Source organism: Danio rerio, chromosome 2, assembly GCF_049306965.1.
Source record: "Danio rerio strain Tuebingen ecotype United States chromosome 2, GRCz12tu, whole genome shotgun sequence".
Classification (NCBI taxonomy): Eukaryota; Metazoa; Chordata; class Actinopteri; order Cypriniformes; family Danionidae; genus Danio; species Danio rerio.
Window position 1 is genome coordinate 23,638,011 of NC_133177.1, and position 20,882 is coordinate 23,658,892.

The following is a 20,882-nucleotide window of genomic DNA, read 5'->3' on the forward strand; positions in this document are numbered from 1 at the left end:
AAAGTGCAATATTGCTTTCAAATAAAACACCCATAAATGTTAGACTAAACAAGTGAGACAATGGCAATGCTCTATTTATGGACAACCATAGCAGGATGCAAAGCTTTACTTTGTAACAATGTCCAATTCATGAACTAATTGTTGTTTTGATACAGATCTTTTTCACTTTGAAAAAAAAAAAAAAATTAATCAGCATTTCTCAATTCAATGGCTGTATTCCTTTCTGAAGGGCTAGTTCCTATGCCCTAAAATGTTTGTTTTTTTAATACACTTCTGCATTATCTGGGTCAAAAATCAAAGTGTGCAAAAATTTATGAGGGGAAAAAATGTCCATCACTTGTACCCTTTGAAATCTCTAATTCCAAAGGGCTCTTTGAAGTGGCAGGTTTTGAGCATTTTGTTTTAAAACGCCCCTTCAGTTTGGCAGCCATGTTTTTTCTCACTCTAAAGTGCCCATGAGAGTTGAATTAATCCCAATTGGAATTCAGTGAATATAGAAACATGTACGGTGGCCGGGAATTGAGTCTGATCATTGGTAAAAATGTTTTTCAAAATATAAATTTGTCTCGAGCTTTGTAAAAGTGTTTCACACATAATAGCAAAAATATTAACAAAAAATACAACTTAATTGAATAACAGTTTAATGAACATGTAATGATTATAATATGTAAAACCAGCCAATCAACGCCAATTTAAACATCTCCAAAAACATTTCAGCCAGATATTTACTATAAAGTCAAATTATATTTATATTATATGAGCTGAATCTTTACTACATCAAGATTTCTAGAAAAAAAAACTCTAATAAGCAAAATAAACATACTATTTTATAAACATGTTATGATTGCAATATGTAATACCAGCCAATCAACACCAATTTAAACATCTCCACAAATGTTTCAGCCAGATTTTTACTATGAATTCAAATTATATTTACATTATATAAGTTGAATCTTGAAAAAAAAAAAGGATTCTAGAAAAAACCCTCTAAAAAGCATAATAAACATACAAAATATGCCGCAAACATGCAGAACTGGTCTACGTACGTAATTTGCTTATTTGATGAATTTGTCTTTAAACAAGTTTCAATAAAAATGAAAGCAAAATCTAATACATCATTGAGTAATTACTTTGCAAGTTCTACAAAAGCATGTTCACTATAGTTTGACTTACTACAGTCATTACATGACCACACACCACCAGCATCATTGCTTTGCTGCCATTCACAAATCATCTTCTATGGCCAGATGGGCTTGTAAAATTGTAAATATAAGCGCTACACCCTTCAAAAGTATTTTGTTAACTCTCTTACTTTAAAATTGGATGTACTTCTTATACACATAGCCTACTGTTTTTCACATGAAGTAGGGAAGCATGCAACTTCGGACACAGCCAAACTGTTCGAACGAACCGATTCGTGGAAATGATTCGCAATTCACATCGCTCAGTAGATTCACCTCGATTCAACTTACTCCTGACTCAAAACATGCAACAGAGAAAAGTTGTCATCGGTACAGAGTTTAGAAGCCACTTTGAAAAAAAGTACCAACAATTAATCCTCGTGATTTGTGAAATCTCGCTTTAACTCGCGAATTGTCAAAAACGTGCGTGCGGTTTAAATAATCTCAATAAAATAGCCTAAGTAACAATATTGTGCAGCGAAATTCCCAGACATAAAAACTACAATCGGGCTATGATCTCCACAACCATAAATCAACACAAAACATGGCATGAAACAGCAATGCCGTCAACGTAACCGGTTTTTGGCGTGAAAGTTTGAGTCACAGAACCTCCTCCGTTTCCCGCATTGTAACCGGCGTTTGTAACTGAGCGCTTATTCAAAGATGAAGCTTACGACTTCAAGCTCAAACACTGTTTCACAGCGATATACACAAAAATGAACGCGATTTACCTTAACATTTACACCTGCTGCTGTATTAATAATCCATACGTGTATGAGAAAGTATGGTAGTAGAGTGTGTCCGACTCTTGCCGTCCAGAGACAGTACATGGTTCATTTGAGAACAAGCAGACCTCGCCCCCCTGATCTTCACCACAGACTGAAAAGAGAGAGAGGGGCTCGCACTTTGAACGAAACCCTTGATGCATTAATCGCTTTACAACCTGCTGGAAGAGAAGAAAAGCAAAGCAAAGCAAAAGAAAAGGGGGCTGGCCGGACCCACTGGAGATTGACCTTGTGGATTTCAAAGTACAGCATCCATGAGGATCCAGAAACAGAAGTTTGCCTTCATTAGTCATGTGAATGCTTTGAGTAAACTAGTAGGCGACTAATAACAGGACCAAGACAAAGGCTACTCATTTAGAATTACCTGCTTTGTAACCTAGCCTGTTAGACTATTGTAGTTTCACATGACATGCAATTAATTTGGGCTAAACATTTGGGAAATAAGTGTGTTTTTAGGGTCACTGTAGCATTTGGAGTTTTTCGAAACCTTTATTATGTGCAATGGGTGTAACATGTTCTCTTTTAGATGTTAAATGTTATTATTTAAACACCATTATCCCAAAACTGATAACATTTACTGTAATTTTACTAAGTTAGTAATTAAAAGTCTTTTTTTTTTACTTAGGCTGGATAATAATCTTTTTAACATTTTATTATTTTAACACTATATTTTTTACCTGAGCTGACCTCAGCTTACATAAAAACAGCTATGTTCTATGTTTGTTATCTAATTTTGACTGCATTTAAAAATGTTAGCAAATGCATTAATTAACATTAATAACAATGATCAGCAGGCCAATATTCTTAACGCATTTATGTTGGTAATATAAATGGCAGTATTCATCTTCTTTTATAACACATTAACTAATGTTTAGTAAATTTAATGTTAGCAAACATTTGGTATAAATGTGGTAGCAATGTTAACTTTAACTAAAATACATGTACACAATGTAGAAGTACTGTATTGTTCAGTGTGATGGAAATTTTTAATATTGCTGATCATATATTGATGATTGATAATTATATATTGATATTATAAACTGATGAAGGTGTTGCTAAAGTAAAGTAAAAATGCATTATAAACATTGGACTATTACAGCCTTGTGTGATCTACTGTTTGTTTAAGAGTTCATGAGATGTAGAGAAGTTCTTATCTAAAGCATCGTAATATTGTCTTTAAAAACACACGTGAGCCCATGCTTGGGATCATTTTGCTCACAGAGGCTGTCTGTGTGTGAACTGATCTTTCTCATGCAATTAAAAGACAAACTTTATTTATGTCTGACTTTATTCAATTTCAGTCTTCACATTAAAATGTATTCCTCGTGAACAGGAAGAAAATATGGCCATAACAGCAGTTAAAGTGCTAACTAATATTAATTAACATTGACAAATGAAACCTAATTGAAAAGTAACTACATATTTTCAATCATAAATTGTTAATACATTTATTAATTACAAAAAAGAAAGTAACACACTAAATAGGGAAAAAGGTACTTATTTAAACCATTACATTTTAGTTGTATTTAAACCTTCAAAAACTGTTAGGAGTACTTGTGAAACTGTCATATTTTGAAACAGGTTTACATTGAATGTTTAACATCAAATATTCTGCACTAAAATACATTCAGAAATCTCCTTAATATGACACAAACTTAGGTAAATACTCAAATTAATTATTTCGACTTCATGTTATCATGAAAAGTATAATTTCACTCTAAAAATCTGACTGCAACTAACAGATACCAGGATGAAAAGGCTCATTATTGCAACTTGTATAATCACATAAATAACAGACGTGTTGGCTTACTTGAATTGTCTTTTAATTAATTTATTTTTGAGGTGTCTGAACATGTCTTTGTTATCAGAAAATATAGTTATTGTGGCATTTTTTAATGATTTTTATATTAAAATGTTACAATAAATGTAGGTTTCTGACAAAAAAGATGTTCTGACACCTCAAAAAAGATAGTAGATTAACTAAACCCACAGATCTGTTGTTACCACTTTCAATTTAACATAAAATGCACTGTTGAAAAAATGCTGGGTTCCACACAATTCCTTCATGTTGTCACAACACAAATCATTTAAGTCAACTTAATGATTTTTACAAATTTAAGTAGATTAATCACAAAACAATTAAGTTGTCCTCTTAAAAAAATCTTAGGAATTGTGTTGTTCCAACTCATTTTAAATAAGTAGTTTCAACAAGCATTAAAAGTTCAGAGGCAAAAAGCTTTAAGTGCCGTCTGACATTTTCATCTAAAATTAGCTCTTTTTTTCAGGCTTCTGTGTAGTTTCAGTAATTTAACTTTTATGGCAAATAATAGATTATTTACATTGTCTTTAACGTGAAAGAACATAAATATAAGAGGCTGAGAAAAACATACATTTAAGTGGAAAATTTCAGAGGTTTTTGCATCTAAACTTTTTATATTGTCTTAAAACACCAATACAACTTACATCATAATAAGCTACAGTATTTAAACAGTATGAGAGAGAGTGTGTGTGTGTGTGTGTGTGTGTGTGTGTGTGTGTGTGTGTGTGTGTGTGTGTGTGTGTGTGTGTGTGTGTGTGTGTGTGTGTGTGTGTGTGTGTGTATTTTTAGCCTCTATCAAAGAGATACAGTACAGAAATGATGAAAACTCCTGATAACGTTACCAGATTTGAAAAATGAAACAATAGACACCTGTGAAGAAGAATGTGACTTTTGATTAAAGATCAGAGTTCTTGTACGTGTGAGTCAATGTGAAGAAGAGCATCATACTGCTGAAGGGCATTTATATCAGTACAATAGACCTTTGTATGAAACTGCCAAACTGAAGGAATCTTGATCTTAAAGACACTGACATAAGGGCATTCCCACTAAAATAACAAGAAACGTAACGATCAAACATTTTTCCACACAAAGAGCTGTCTGTCAGGCATTTTAGAGCATCCTACAGTCCATGACACTATTGTGCTGATTTACTGTGACAGTCATCGCAATATTGGATTAGTGTATTAACCCACTTTTGCTTGATGGAGTCATGAATAAAGGAATTGTTATCATATGAAGCAATAAAATACATAAAGGAGAACGGGGTCACTCATGCTTAAATAAATTGTACATTAAAGTGAAATACTTGGCTTTGCTGGTTTACACAATACATGAACCACAGCAAAAGCTATAGTAGAAGAAATTTGGCTTCAAATGCAGCTCATTGTCATTTATATGGAAGCAGAACTGCATTAGATATGTTTTTAAAGTGTAAATTTGGATAAAAGGGCTTTCAGTTTCTACATTTAATTTTTAATGCAATATGTCAGATTTTAAAAGTATTAAATAGAAATGTACTGCTAATTTGTAGGTGAAAATTGTTCCTGCATAAATCCTATACTTTTTTTTTTTTTTTTAAGAAAAGACTATTGTAAAAAGCATTTATGATTAATATAAAAATATATTTGTAACTAAAAATTTATTTGGATACTTTTAGCTGAAATCAGAATTAGATTTTTTTGGTATTTTTAAAATATTTCCCAAGTGATGTTTAGCAGAGCAAGGAAATTTTTACAGTATGTCTGATAATATTTTTTTCTTCCGGGAAAAGTCTTATTGTTTTATTTCGGCTAGAATAAAAGCAGTTTTTAATTTATTTAAAAACATTTTAAGGTCAAAATTATTACCCCCCTATAGCTATTTATATTTTTTTACAGAATAAAATATCGTTATACAATAACTTGCCTAATTACCCTAACCTGGCTAGTTAACCTAATTAAGCCTTTAAATGTCATTTTAAGCTGTATAGAAGGGTCTTGAAAAATATCTAGTCAAATATTATTTACTGTCATCATGGTAAAGATAAATTAAAATCAGTTACTAGAAATGATTAAAGTTATTAAAATTATTAGGTTTAGAAATGTGTTGAAAACATCTGTTCTCCGTTAAACATAAATTGTAGGAAAAAATAAACAGGGGGCTAATAATTCAGAGGGTTTAATAATTTTGACTTCAACTGTAGATAGTCAGATAAATAGATAGACAGACAGACAGACAGACAGATAGATGATAGATAGATAGACAGACAGACAGACAGAAAGACAGACAGACAGACAGACAGACAGACAGACAGACAGACAGACAGATAGATAGATAGATAGATAGATAATTTGTTCATTTGTATATTGAATAAGTACAATATTGTATAATAATGATTAAATGTTACATAAATAAATCTGCTATGCTGAATAAAGGTGAATCTATGAAGAGTTTAGATGCAAAAACCTCTAAATGCCGTCTGAAATTTTCGTCTAAAATGAGTATTTTATCGGGCTCCTGTGTGTATGTTTAGTAGGTTTTATAGCAAGGAATAAGTCCTTTTTTAAGTGAAATATCTCAACATAAACAAAGGAGGCTGAGAAAAATGTTCATTTTCGTTCAAATGTTCATTAGAAATATATAAAAAAAAATTCATTGGAAATTTGAGATGGCACTTGGAGGTATATGCATCTGAACTCTTTATATTTCACTATAAAAAAAAACTTTAAAAAATCGACCTATTTGTAGACACTATTACATTTGTACATTTGTTAAACATATTTTTTTATTTATGTTATGACATATCATATCACTTGTAAATATATAGTATAGCTGTACTAGCCTACTTCATTGAGATAGTTTGGATAAAAAGTAAGTGCATAATGTTTGTCTTTGATTAATTTATTTTTTTGATTGATTATTTGTAATTTAAATGTCTCTTATGAGGCAATAATCTTTAAATATTGTGTATTTGACCCTTTGTTTATCTGAAAGTTTTAACAACTGCCCCTTATCAATTACTGTAGGCCTATACAATCCTAAAATGAAATTGATGGCATGTCTATTAATTTCTGATGGTTAAAGAAATATTTCTCTTATTACACAGTATTTAATAACCAAGTAAAAAAAACAAGCAGTCTGTCTTCATAATAGTTTGTTAGTCTCAGGCATTTGCACGTTTACATTTCCCATTTGCACTGAATATAAACGGCAGCAGATGGCGCGAGAGCTCTATTTCACGTGCGATTCTGCGACACTAGCTGCATTCACAAATTCAGCATTTATGATACAGCCACGTGTATTTTAGCTTCAACAGACCAACTAAAACCATAAACGATCAATTACGTAATCGTCACGTTGTCATATTTTAATTTCCACATAGAAAATTTGCATACTTTTACCAGGGTACATCCTTATATTTATACCAATATATTCTATATATTAACATATTTCTTTTATGTATATATATATATATATATATATATATATATATATATATATATATATATATATATATATATATATATATATATATATTAAATCTTTATAACAAAAACAACAAGTTTTTTTACAGCATTACAAAAAATCTATAAAATGTAGAAATCTATCCATGTAGACACATATACACACAAACACTAATCAATAAAATAAAATAGCTTCCTATAACAAAAGATGTCCACCATTTTCACATCTTATCAAGTATATCCCCGTTATTTTTTTTCTAAATAAATAAATAAATACAAAAATATGTTTCTTCAAAAACCTTAAATTTCTCCTCTGGTGACATATTTATTACCATTTACTTACGTCTCTACTCTTGGTTTGGTTGTGTGGCACATGTGCATTGAAAAGCGCGGGATTATGTGATTGATCAGATGACTGAACTCCTCCTTTTCTTCTCTGCCCACTGACTCCTGGTCAAACAGCAAACCTTCACATATCATCATCCATTCATCACCGGCTCTCCATCTCACTCAAGGTCTTCCCTCTATCTGAAAAAGCCAAGAGCACTGATTTCCACTAATCTAGGACTGTTTTGACGTCATCGAGGACAATTTTTGCATATTCATTGATTAATAGAGTTGATTGGCATGTGAAAGTATTTACATTAGGTTAAATTACATAATAATTTTTTTTCTGGGACGGTCGGACAGAGAAGAGTAACATCTAACTGAGATTGTTCTTGCAGCTCTTCTTGAGGAATCTTCATAATGGGATTACTGTTATATATTTTTTGCTGTGTTTTTTGTTTGACACGCGCCAATGTGGAGCAGCAGGCAACTGACAATACAGACAACCGCGCAACACTAGAAGATGAGATGGACAATCAAGAAAACATACTCACACAGGTAATTGCTCTTGATTATTGAAAGCTAATTATTGCATGAACATATGACTTATTATTATTAATGGAATTCGGCAAGATAACTATATTATAGACTAATATGATTTTATGTATCAAACATATTATTTAGAATTGATTATTATTGTTATCATTATTATTGTTGTTGTTGTGCTAGATTTTTATAGAAATGTATAATGTACTGTATATATAATTATTAATACAAAAATTCTGTTAATATCAACAATTAATAATAGTTAATATATCAACAAACTAATAATAATAAAAACAATAATAATAATAATAATAATAATAATAATAATAATGTTATTAATAATATAAATATAATAATGATGATGATGATGATGATTATTATGCTTGGTTCTTATAAAAATGATAATATAAATATATTTAAGCAATTTTCATAACTACATAAGCAAAGTTTTAGATGTTTAAGAAAAAAGAGCTAAAACAATCATAATTGATACCAATTTATATAATAATAACAATAATAAATAATATTAACAGTAAGAAAAATATTATTATTGTTATAGTTTGTTGTCGTTCTTATTGATCTTCTTATAATTAATTAATTAATTCATTTATTTATTTATTGATGTTCTTCTTTTCCTTCTTTTATTATTTTATTATTGTTATAATTATTACACAATGATTATTATGTAGTTGTATCTAAAAAAAACATTTTCTTAAAATGAAAATTATTTATTTTATTTAATTTATAAATAAAGATTTCATTGTTGACTGTCACAGCTGATCGGGGACTATGATAAAGTGAAGACTCTGTCTGAGGGCTCAGACTGTCAGTGTAAGTGTGTAGTCAGGCCCCTGAGCAGGAGTGCATGTAAGCGTATTGAAGAAGGCCAAGCCAAAACTGAGGACTTCTACACAGTAGAGACGGTCACTGCAGGACCAAACTGCAAAAAGTGTGCCTGCATTGCCCCTCCATCCGCCCTGAACCCCTGTGAGGGAGACTTCAGGTTTAAGAAGCTGCAAGAGGCAGGACAAGATGATATCAAGGTAAAGTCAAGGCGTATCGTGGAATATCATGTAGATGTATGTAAATTAGGCAACATTATACTTTAAATAACTTTTATTAATCCTATCTCATGCTTATGATCTTTACTAAATACATAGTTCACCCAGAATTAAAAAAAAAGATACTTTGAAGAATGTTGGTAAATAAACATAAAAACTGGTAAATATTCACAATATTAGGACAATAAATGCTATTCAACTCTTCAATATGCTTCAAAGTATCTCCTTTTCAACAGGATTTAACTTTGTGGGTGAACTGTCTTTTTAAAATGTGATCACTGAGTCATTTTCAAAATGTAATATAAAATAATTTTCTTGGATTTATAGTTTATCTGTCTTGATTGATCTTTCAGCTCTCAAACATAATGGACCTGCTTGAGGGATCTTTCTATGGGATGGATTTGTTAAAACTTCACTCGGTCACTACAAAACTTCTGGAACGTGTCGATAATATTGAAAAAGTGAGTGCAATAAATTAAATGCAAAATATGGGTGAATATTGGGTGGCAAGAAGGTCGCTGGTTCGCGTCCCAGCTGGTCCAGTTAACATTTCTGTGTGGAGTTTGCATCTTCTCCCTATGTTCCTGTGGGTTTCCTCTGGGTGCTCCGGTTTCCCCCACAGACTAAGTTCATACGAGATAGGTGAATTGAATTAACTTAATTGGTCATAGTGTATGAGTGTGACTGAGAGTGTGTGGGTGTTTTCCAGTACTGGGTTGCAGCTGGAAGGGCATCCGTTGTGTAAAACATATGCTGGATAAGTTGGCAGTTCATTCAGCTGTGGCAACCCTTGATGAATAAAGGGACTAAGCCCAGGAAAATGAATGAATGAACGAATGCGTGAATATCGGATGAATATACGGCCATATTTATGTAAAAATTTAATAGCAGAATTAAATTTAATAAAATTATTTATGATTGTACTACATTTTTAGTTCATTTTTAGTTATTTACAAAAACGTCTTGACCTCAAATAAGCAAAACTCAAAAGTGTGGGTCAAAGTATTAAAGCAGGGGTCACCAATCTCTGTCCAGGAGGGCCGGTGTCCCTGCAGGATTTAGCTTCAACTTGCCTCAACATACCTGCCTGGGTGTTTCAAGTATACCTAGTAAGACCTTGATTAGCTTGTTCAGGTGTGTTTGATTAGGGTTGGAGTTAAAATCCGCAGGACACCGGCCCTCCAGAAACCCTCCAGGTGACCCCTGTATTAAAGAAACACTCCGCTTTTTTTTTCTTTTTTTTTTTGGAAAAGACTAATTTTACAACTCCCCTAAAGTTAAACTGTAGAGTTTTAACATTTTTTGATCCATTCAGCTGATTTCTGGGTCTTACGGGAGCACTTTTAGCTTAGCTTAGCTTAGCATAGCATAAATCATTGAATTGTATTACAGATTAGACCATAAGCATCTTTCTTAAAAAATTCTAAAGGTTTGTTTTCATAATCTTTATATTTAAAGCATGTTTTTCTGTAGTTACAGTGTACTAAGACAGACAGAAAATTAAACGTTTTTAATGTCCATATGACTAGGAACTATACTCTCATTTTTGTGTAATAATCAATGAATTTAGCTCCTGTACCCTTGGTGCAGCATGCGCAAAGTGGAATGCTCTTTTAAGATTTCAATGACAATTATTATTAGTATTTTGGGGATGCACTGTGATCCTTAAATATTGTGTTTAAATAATTATTGTACTAAATGTATTCAAATGAGAATAGAGTAACCACTAAATTAACAAGATTTACTCTAAAAAGTTTTATTTGTATGCACAGGGAAGAAAAAAAAAAACTTTTTTCACTTCAGCACAATCACAGGAAAGCAAATCCAGTCATGGTACATCAGGGAAAAATAACAGGGGGTCTCATTATTTATTTTTGATTATACCATGGCCTAAAAACAACAATGTGCTTTTTATTCGCTTTTCAGTATTACTGTGGCAAAAGAAATCACTGTCTGCTTTCAAATGTCACAACTGGACAAAGGGGAATTGGGTTCAGGTGGTTGGGCGGAACTGCCACCCATGGTCCTCTATTGTGTTTACGTTCTCCTTGCAGTCGTTTTCCGGAAACCTGACAAAGGAGAAAGTGAGCGTGAAAGGTGAAAAGGGGCAGGGGAAGGGGGCCCGCTCCAACCAAAGACAGGAGAAGAAGAAACGTCTCAGTGTGCTGGAGCCTTCACTGCAGAAGAACGCAGCAGCGGCTTTTGCTCACACTGAGGTACAGATGCAGTATATTCTAGCACGATCTTTTAGAAGAGCCTAAATGGAAGTATTCACCCAAAAATGACAATTTGTTGTTAATTTACTAACCTTCAGCTGTTCAATATGTAGGTGACATTTCTTTAGTAGAACATTAAAGGAAGAGTTCACCCAAAAAGAATATGACCACATAATTTATTTCACCCTCAAAAGCTTTAATACACCCTCAGTGTATATGACTTTTTTCATCTTTACGCCGATAGAATGATACAAACAGTTAGAATAGTTTTAAATGTTATTCTGGCTTTTCTATGCTGTATATTGGGTGTTGGTTAGTAGCAATTTTCATTGTTACATCATTGTTAATGTATGTCTTCTGAAGAAGTTCAATGTGTTTTTGTAATGATGGAAGTTAAAATATTTCAAATTTTTATTGAATAGACTTGAATGACTTTTGGCGGACAATTTCCAACGGAAACAATTTTAGACGGCTAGTTTTCATATCTGACTAACTGATTTCATATTTGGTGAACATACAGTGGGGGAAATAAGTGTTGCATACAACACCAGTTTTTCCTCAGAAAACATATTTCTAAAGGTGCTGTTGACTTGACATTTTCACTGGATGTTGGTAACAATGGAAGAAATCCAAACATGCAAAGAAAACAAAACGAAGTTATGTGTAATAAAATGAAATGATGCAAAGAAAAAGTATTAAATACATGAATGAAGGGAGGTGTAGAAAGGCAGTGAAAACCCAGGCAGCAGATAAAATCTCTCAGTGGTTATTCAGCAACCCTCCGCCCTTCATCAGTGTAAATTAATATTAGCTGCTTCAGTCCAGCATCTGCATACCAGGATGATGACGATGAAACCAGAGTGGACATTTCAGCAAGACAATGATCCAAAACAAAACTTAATTTTTTTCAGGGAAAGAAAAGCATGCTGTATAATGGCCCAGCCAATTACCTGACTTAAATCCAATAGAAAATATAAAAAATAAAGATCAGATTTGATAGACGAAACCCATAGAAGCATCAAGATGTTCAACCCAGGCTCATTCTGAAAACATAGTCCCGCTGACATTTCTGGAGACCATTAAACGTCCCGGGAGGTACGTATTTTTGCAGTTTTTGTTTTCACGAATCTGTGAGAGGCTGCTATGTGCGCTTTTTTGCTTCTCAAATGCCTCTCGCGAGTGCTGTTCGCGTCCGTGCTGTTCTTGCGTGAACCCACCGGAGGCCACTGTCGACTGATTGAATGACTGACTGGGCGACCGGCCAATAGACCGACCCACGTCCCTCCTTCCCTAAACCCAACCAATTTTACCGATTGACCTGCCCGCCTGCTTACTTCCCTAAACCCAGCCAATGGTTTACAAAAGCCGCCCAGAAAAAGAAAAGCCCTCGTCTGATTTTTACCACGTTTTTGGATTTTACCACATTCTCACCCTGTTGTTCACTCGTTCGTTTTATTTTTTGGATTCTGTTTTTGTCTTAGCTGATTTCTGGAACCGCTCCTCCCCAGACTCGAACCCGGTCCTCATCGTTGTCAAATCCTTTCTGCGCCTCAAGTCCGCCGACATACACGACAAGCTAACCGGACAAACTGGTTGTGGTGGGAAAGCCCTCCCCTCTAAGGTAAGCGCCAAAAGGAACGGCGTCATACCGCCCCGTAGCGTTCGCTTAAAAAAATGAAATGCAGCCATACATACCTCAGGCTACGTAATACACGGTCTCCAGAAATGTCAGCAGGACTACGTTTTCAGAATGAGCCTATGTTGAAGGTGTTTGCACTCTGTTGAAATGTGTGAAAAAACACACACCTGAGACTTTATTCTCGATATAAAAGGCGCCTTTAAGCTGCCATCACCAAAAAAGCCTTTCATATGAAGTATTAAATTCATTTCACTAGTTTGAGTCATTACATTGTTATTACACAAAAGTAATTTTTCAGATTGTTTTTGTTTTGTTTAACTTTTATGTTCGTTTTGTTTAGGTTTTTACCAAAATTTTATTCAATTCCATTTGATTCCAATTCCAAACAGCTCCTTGAGAAATATTCTTAGGAGAAAACATAACACGTTTAATACTTATTTCCCCCACTATATCTCTTTAAACACACCATTCTGCAAGCATAATTCTCATGAAAGTTTTAATGCAAAGGGCAAAGCCACCACCAGTTCCTGCCTAGTGGAAACAGTGGTCAAATGCACTGTTCCAGCTAGTTTGGAAGACATAGAAAAATATTTAATCATATCTACAGTATGCAACTTTTCCCACATCATGCTCAAGTCAATAATACCCACAAATTGCCCCTCATCTCATGCAAGAGTTTTATTTAGACACAAAGTGGGTGGCTTGGAAAAAGACAATTAATGCTTCTTAGCTGATGCCAGAATGATCTGACTAATCACATACATTTGAAAGGATGATAATTTAACAGACAATTTATTCCTGACCAGAGGAAATATGAGGAGAAGTTTGTTGGGAATCAGGGCCCCAGCAAGCCTGTGCTGAAGAAAAGCAAATCTGAGGGTCAGGAGGAGCAACATAAACCTGCAAAGACCAAAGCAGATGCCAAGAACATGAGCCTCAGGAGCATGACCTTCTACAAGGCCAACAGAATGGAGGACAGTGAGGGGGAAGAGCGCAGTGAGTGTCTGACACCACATTTAAGCATTAACAAGTCTGTTCACAGCTGGTCACTTCATGTGTTTTTTCTGATCGAGAAAAGCGCAGGTGTAAATGTCATCCATGTATAGAGAGTATAAAGAGGTCACGTTTTGATCTTCTATTGGTCAAACTCAATCACATGATGCGATTTTGCAGGTCAGAGTTCACTGAGCTTGAACTTTGAACACAGCGAGATGGGAAACTTAACGCACAAGCTTGCGTTTCCTGTCTGCCGCAGTCACATGCGTATAAATTTAAGTCTTTGGGGCGAAAAGTGCAGTGTGACCACAGCTTAAGTAGGATCCAAAGGAACACTTAAAAATTAAAGATAGGTGTGTTTGACCAAGGTTGCAGCTGAATTCTGCTGGAAGGTAGATCTCCAGAAACAGGGTTGGTCTACACTATGAGTACTTTGATTGACATGTTCAAATGAAATGCTGCAGTGGATTTATTTCAGAAAATGTTAATTAATGTTAATATTAATGAAGAAAATCAGAAAACTGTGGTAAAGTAAAACTGTTTTTTTTCAGTAGGTGCCACAGTTGCACATGAGGTTGTGAGTGGAGATGAATCAGTGGATTTAATAATTGAAGATCAGCTCCATAAGCAAGGGCTGAATACACCTGTTACAACACCTGAAGCTACTGTGACAGTGACTCAGTCCACCACCATCAACCTCAACACACAGAACTTTACTACTGCACGCATGTCAAATGTGACAAAGCAAACTCAAGGACAGAGTGTAAAAGCCATGATGTCAAGCACAATTACAACAGAAAGGCCAACTATGCCAACCTCAACGACTTCAACTAGCACAATGACACCAGGCACTAACACAACAACCATCGCAACTCCTCTTGTGGTGCCAAAACAGCTGGCCAGTGTTACAGTGCCTATAAAGAAGTCCAAGCTAAGCTGGGATGAAGTTACGACTCAAAAAAGCACAACAACTTTAAAGACTAAAGATCATGGTAAGCTTGATTTCAGATAATGATTTTGAAGAAAATTTAGTTTAAAGGCATCAGAAAGGTTGCAAGCCCTGTGGTTTATACATTTTGATTTTCACCAGTATGGACCACACCGCACTTTGAGGCAGTCTTTGTTATAGGGATGAAAAGGGATGGAGGAGGAGGGATGGTAAAGGAAGAGTGGGATGAAGGGGAATGGAAGTCAGAGAATGATGAATGAATAGGTAGGTTGATTGGCCATCCTACGATGATTCCCAGAGACTCAAAGTGAGGGTACTGTCTCATATATTTTGGTAAAGTGATTAGGATCCCCCAAATCAACCTAGAAGGGAAGAGAGGGTTATAAGGATTGTGGGAAACAAGAAAATAGAGGAAGGGTGGGTTCGAGAGAACGAGACGAACAGTGCTAGAGGGCTGATCTGCCTTAAATAAATTTAGGTGATTGGATAAGAAGGCAAAGTGAGGCATGGTCCTGCTCATGGTAACAACTCAACTCCATTTGTTGTTTACAGGGATCTGCAAGGACACGTTAGCAAGCATTTCTGATCCTGTTACCCACAACAAATACGGCAAAAATGAAGGTGCTTGGATGAAAGACCCCAAAGGCAATGGAAAAGTTGTTTATGTGACCGACTACTACTATGGGAACCAGCTTCTAGAATTCCGTGACATTGACACCTTTAAACAAGGTACATCTGACTTTAAAATAGAAACTGCAGCAATTAGCTGGTCTATAGATTAAAGTACTGCATACTGTATGTAGGGAGGATCCACCATTGACTATACTTGTTGGTCCGGCACATGCCACATATGCTTATCTGGATTGAGGCATGAGACCTTTGGAGGCTAAAGCAACACCCTGAACTTTTCATCATGTCTTTCAACTATTTTGTAAACAATGCATGTTGCGTGGCAGTGTGCATTATCCTCCTGAACGAAAGAGCTGCTCATCCCAGTATATATCCATTTTTAACATAGCCTGAAGCCTATAAATGTAAACATACAGCTGCTCTTAAACTTTTGGAAGAGTGTCCCTTGAAACTAGTGGTGGGCAGAGCAAGGCTTCATGAAACACTGAAACAGTCGAAACAAATGTTTTGAAGCTTCAAAACGTTTTGAAAACCTGTCTCTACATTGACATTTAGTGGTCATTTTTAATGCATTGCTCTGGAACATCTTCAGCAAAGAAACAGTTAAGCAAATTAATGTATTAAACTCCAGAGAGAGTTGATAAAGAGTTTTCAAGTGATTTAACAGAACGGTGAGAGTTCCAGACTAGCATGCAGAGATAATGGGTTCGAATACAGCGAGATGCAGTTATAAATATTAGATTGTAAATGCTCTGTTGTTGTAACATGTTTTGTTTTAACATTGTTCTGACATCCGAATGAACACTTTGTGAATAAATATGTCTTGTGTCTGGCCATAAAACATAAAGTAACATTATTAAAATACATCAAATCATAATATCAGAGTATTTGTACAATTCAGATTCAAACTTAGGCCATTTGCAGCACAGTTACTCTGTGCACAAGCACAGCCCACTAGGCAACATCAGACTGACCCTGTCAGTTAAATGCAAATTCGCCAGGTCTTGAAACGCTTCTGAAATGATCGATGCTTTGAATCGCTTTAGTCACATGACCCGGTGTTTCGAAACACTTTATTAATGTAACCTGGGTGTTTCGAATCACCTTAATCACGTGACCTGGGTGTTTTTAGATCATTCTTCAGTGAAGTGTTTCGAAACACTTGGGCTTCGGGATGCTGACACTGTGTCGACACATCAGTTTTACATGAGCCATTAGTACTTAAAACTGGATCATCATTAAACTTAAACTTTCTATTATGTTAAAACATGACATTGATTTCTTTTCTTTTTCTCATAGGGCAGGTCAGCAACTCCTACAAACTCCCCTATAACTGGATTGGCACCGGCCATGTCGTCTACAGTGGCTCTTTCTTCTACAATAGAGCTTTTTCTCGTGATATAATCAGGTTTGATCTTCGTCTCCGGTATGTTGCAGCCTGGACCACCCTTCATGACGCAATATTAGAGGAGGAGGAGGCCCCTTGGACTTGGGGAGGACATTCAGATATTGACTTCAGTGTGGATGAAAGTGGGTTATGGTTGGTGTACCCAGCTCTGGATGACGAGGGGTTTCACCAGGAGGTGATCATTCTGAGCAAACTCCGTGCCTCTGACTTACAGAAAGAGAAGAGCTGGAGGACAGGTCTAAGGAGAAACTACTATGGAAACTGCTTTGTCATCTGCGGTGTTCTATACGCCGTCGACAGTTTTGAGCGCACACATGCCAATATTTCTTATGCGTTCGACACACACACGCATACCCAAATGATTCCTCGACTCCCTTTTATAAACAACTATACCTACACCACACAGATTGACTATAACCCTAAGGAACGTATGCTTTATGCTTGGGACAATGGTCATCAAGTGACCTATGATGTAATATTTGCTTATTAAGTGAAGTTTATTTATAGACTTTCGAGAGGATCACATGCTTTTGATTGATCACGGCTGGTCCCGCATTAGCCGATTCATGATTTACCAATCAGACAATTCCTAAGTCTCCATAAATAAAATAAGTTCCATACCACAGTCATCTTAGTTTTGAAGAATACCCCCTTCCACCCCTACTGCTTCTCCTTTCCTAGATGGGCAGCACGGCGGCCCAGTGTTTAGCACTGTTGCCTCACAGCAAGAATGTCACTGGTTCTTGTCCTTACCAAGCCAGTCAACGTTTCTTTGCAGAGTTTACATGTTCTCCCCGTGCTCGCGTAGGTTTTCCCCCACTATCCAATAACACATGACTTGAGTTAATTGTCTAATCCAAATCGGCACCATAGACATGCTCCTAGTAAGTAGTTATCTCTTCGTAGCAATCCCTAATTGTTCATTAGCTACAAACAGCAGGGAAGTTCTCGAGATCTACCAGAGCTCAAACTCCAATCTCGCCCTACAAATGAGAGGGAGCCCCGGGCTCGAGGATCTTATAAGCTCAGGGCTCTCTCTCGGAACAGCATGCCAAACATGCTTCAAAACCAATCATCAGCAAAGTATGAACTCTTGAACTGTAATTTAATCTAACACTTTATTAAAGTACTGCTTGCAGCACTTGTTGTATAAAATAGTCAATGGATTATGTGTCTAAGTGGGTTGTAGATCAGTCTACATGACAAATATTTTATGGATATTTTACCATGCCTTATTTTTTTGTCTGCTGCATGTTTTTGTATTTGCTTTCATTTGATGTTTTTTTTTTTTTCTCAAAGGGGTAAAATTATAATTTAGGTTTTAATGACAAGGTTCTCACTGCTTACATAAAGTGTACTGTACTGTATATAATGTAATTTAAAATGAATTTAATCTAAATCTAAAAATAAACGAACACCTGTTTAAACCTGTTTCATTTCATTGAAAATAACATCTGAAAAGTTATTTAAACCAAATGCAGCTACTTTTTTCTTTCTAAAATTATTCTATACTATAATTATTTGCTATTAAAGATTTAAATTTTAAAAAATAATTAGATCACCCTAAGACCATGCTGACAAAAATATATCAATTAAGATTTTTAAAACATTTCTTAAAATTGTGCAAATATATTTGACAAAGATAAAATCAAAAATAAGAGTGAGGCTTTATCCTTTTTTTTTTTTTTTTTTGGTGGGGGGTGGGGGGGGGGGTATTTTAATAGCAGATGCATCTATCCAAAGCAATTTAAACCTGTGAACACGGAGGCCATGGGGCAGTAGGCTGCCCGGGGAGCAGTTTGGGGTTCGATGCCTTGCGCAATATTTATTAGAGTCAAAGTATAAGAGCTCAGAGTCAAAGAGTACAACAACTACCATGGAAGTAAAATTGAGAACTGATTAAAGGTGCAGTATGTAAGTTTAACACCAAGTGGTTGAACTAGGTATTGCATTTCTAGATCAAAACAAACGCAAGTGCAGGTTGCCAGACTGAGGACCAAGGAGTGAGTCTGATAGTTAAGCCTAAAGGCTGATTTTAATAGCGTTCAAACTAAAAAGAAATAGCACGTGATAGAAGTGGAGTTTTTTCTCAAACCAACACCTCAAATTTTATTAGAAATCAATCAGCTTCTATTTCTTGCAGGTGGACAACAAAAAGCTGAAAATAATCACCTCAGGTAAACCTCATGTGCTTTATTCAGTGTTAAATGCTAACAATGTGAGCTTAAATGCCATTTTACATGACATTTATTGCCATACTAATGAAAGCAGCAGCAGATTCACCTCAGATCTTGAAAATAAAATAAATCATTTGAAATTGAACTTTAGAACTGTGACTCAAAACCAACACATATCAGTGATTCAGCATGTACACTTAATATTATTAGAGGTTTATTGTGTATTAAACAATAAATCTTACCATTTCGGGAGTTAGTGCATATTCTGTGCCTGTGAATAGCTGTATTTACATTTCTGTCAGGTTTTGTCTGGTGTAAACAGCCAAATTACTTATCACTGCAAATCTCATCACCTAGCGTGTTGTTAGGACGAGGGGTTACAATGTAACATGCTTACCTAATGTTTATATTTGTAATATTTATATTATTTGCAAATTAATAACTTCACATGGAACTCTGAATCTGCATCTCATTTCGGAGTCTCTTACTGTCCACTGGAGGTCACATTTCGGCGCATGCTTTGAGAGCCTTTCTGACTGAATGAATAAAATATGCAGTTTTCCAACAAGGGAACCCGGGGTGGTGAAATATAATTGGCTAAAGTGGCATTGGGCAGGTTAAAAGAAACCAAAACAAAGACATTGTTCCATCACAGGATGACCATTTCCAAAGCAGAATATCTGACTTTAGCATTGTTTTTCAGGTAAACAAGAATGTTTACTTGGCATAAATATCTGCAAACATATTATGGTATTTTTATGCTTTAGAAGAGTCAAAAACTTACATAAAGCACCTTTAACATATCTTCATTTTTGGGGTGCATTGTCTATTAAATATGTTTTAACAATATGTAGTTTTTTGTTTGTTTGTCATGTATTCATTGAAATCTTCAGCTTGATTGAAATTCTCACATGCTCAGTCTATCTCTCTTAAATGTGCAACCAGCTTTCTCTTTGGAAACCTTATAGTGAAAGCTAACGTTGCTCCAACAATGTCAGTCATGTTTAAGAAAATTACTTACTGAGTGAAAAAGATACAACTCACTTTAACTGTTAGACAAGCTGAAGTGACTGATATGCCAAATGACCGCCACTCCACATGTACAAAATGCCAACTTACGTAGTACAAGACTAAACACGCACGCCCCTAGTGGTTTTAATGGACTTGAAGCATTTATGAGAATGGCAGAGCAAAGCTGTGGGGAATCATTCATACTGTTATATATAAGCAGGGCCATGAATGGAGGCCACATCTGTAGAGCTGTGGAAAAGTAGAGTTTGAAACCCCAGAGGTCTCCATGGAGGCTTTACCTTGGCCAGGCCCACCGTCTGTCTGGGCGAGTTGATGGTGTCACACTATACTAAACAGAGTTCATATGTTTGCTCACTCTGATGTCAGCCAATGCGGTCATTCATTCATGTTGTTCCTGCGTTTATTCTGGTTTAGTCTTAATTCAAATTGGTTTTACGTCTGTAGACCATCATGCAGTTGGTACAGAATGCTGAGGGAATCTTCTAAAAATGTGAGTCTTTGGTTTAATAGCTATTAGTTTATTCTTCATGTTCATTCATTCATTCATTTTCCTTTGACTTAGTCCCTTTATTCATCAGGGGTCACCACCATGGAATGAACCGTCAACTTATCCAGCATATGAACTAAGCAGTGGATGCCTTCCAGCTGCAACCCAATACTGGGACACATCCAG

At 35.3% G+C, this 20,882-nt stretch overlaps 2 protein-coding genes across 7 annotated transcripts in view; one reads left to right on the top strand and one right to left on the bottom strand.

The window, feature by feature from the left end:
- The window catches only part of si:ch211-267e7.3, a 49,354-nt gene extending 41,592 nt beyond the window's left edge, over nt 1-7,762 (bottom strand). For 4 of the 5 annotated variants that reach the window (XM_021467122.2, XM_017351586.3, XM_021467120.2 and 1 more), the window contains exon 1: nt 1,913-2,062. Coding sequence is in view for 3 of the 5 variants with exons in the window: in XM_691159.10 (XP_696251.5) it covers nt 1,913-2,011 (99 nt within the window). In the remaining 2 variants the exon portion in view is untranslated. Of the gene's footprint in view, nt 1-1,912; nt 2,063-7,571 lie in introns of those variants that run through there. The other variant, XM_073924847.1, reaches the window with a different exon arrangement.
- olfml2bb (olfactomedin-like 2Bb) lies at nt 7,714-20,019 on the top strand. 2 transcript variants are annotated; one of them, XM_691218.10, is made up of 8 exons: nt 7,714-8,113; nt 8,878-9,144; nt 9,516-9,623; nt 11,217-11,378; nt 13,824-14,013; nt 14,565-15,005; nt 15,515-15,691; nt 16,892-20,019. In XM_691218.10, the coding sequence occupies exons 1-8, from the start codon at nt 7,976-7,978 to the stop codon at nt 17,488-17,490; spliced, it is 2,082 nt and encodes a 693-aa protein (XP_696310.4). In that variant the 5' UTR covers nt 7,714-7,975; the 3' UTR covers nt 17,491-20,019. The 2 variants fall into 2 exon arrangements, with proteins under 2 accessions (XP_696310.4, XP_005163682.1); XM_005163625.6 differs by having other exon boundaries at nt 14,568-15,005; nt 16,892-19,636.
- Nucleotides 20,020-20,882: the final 863 nt, after the last annotated feature.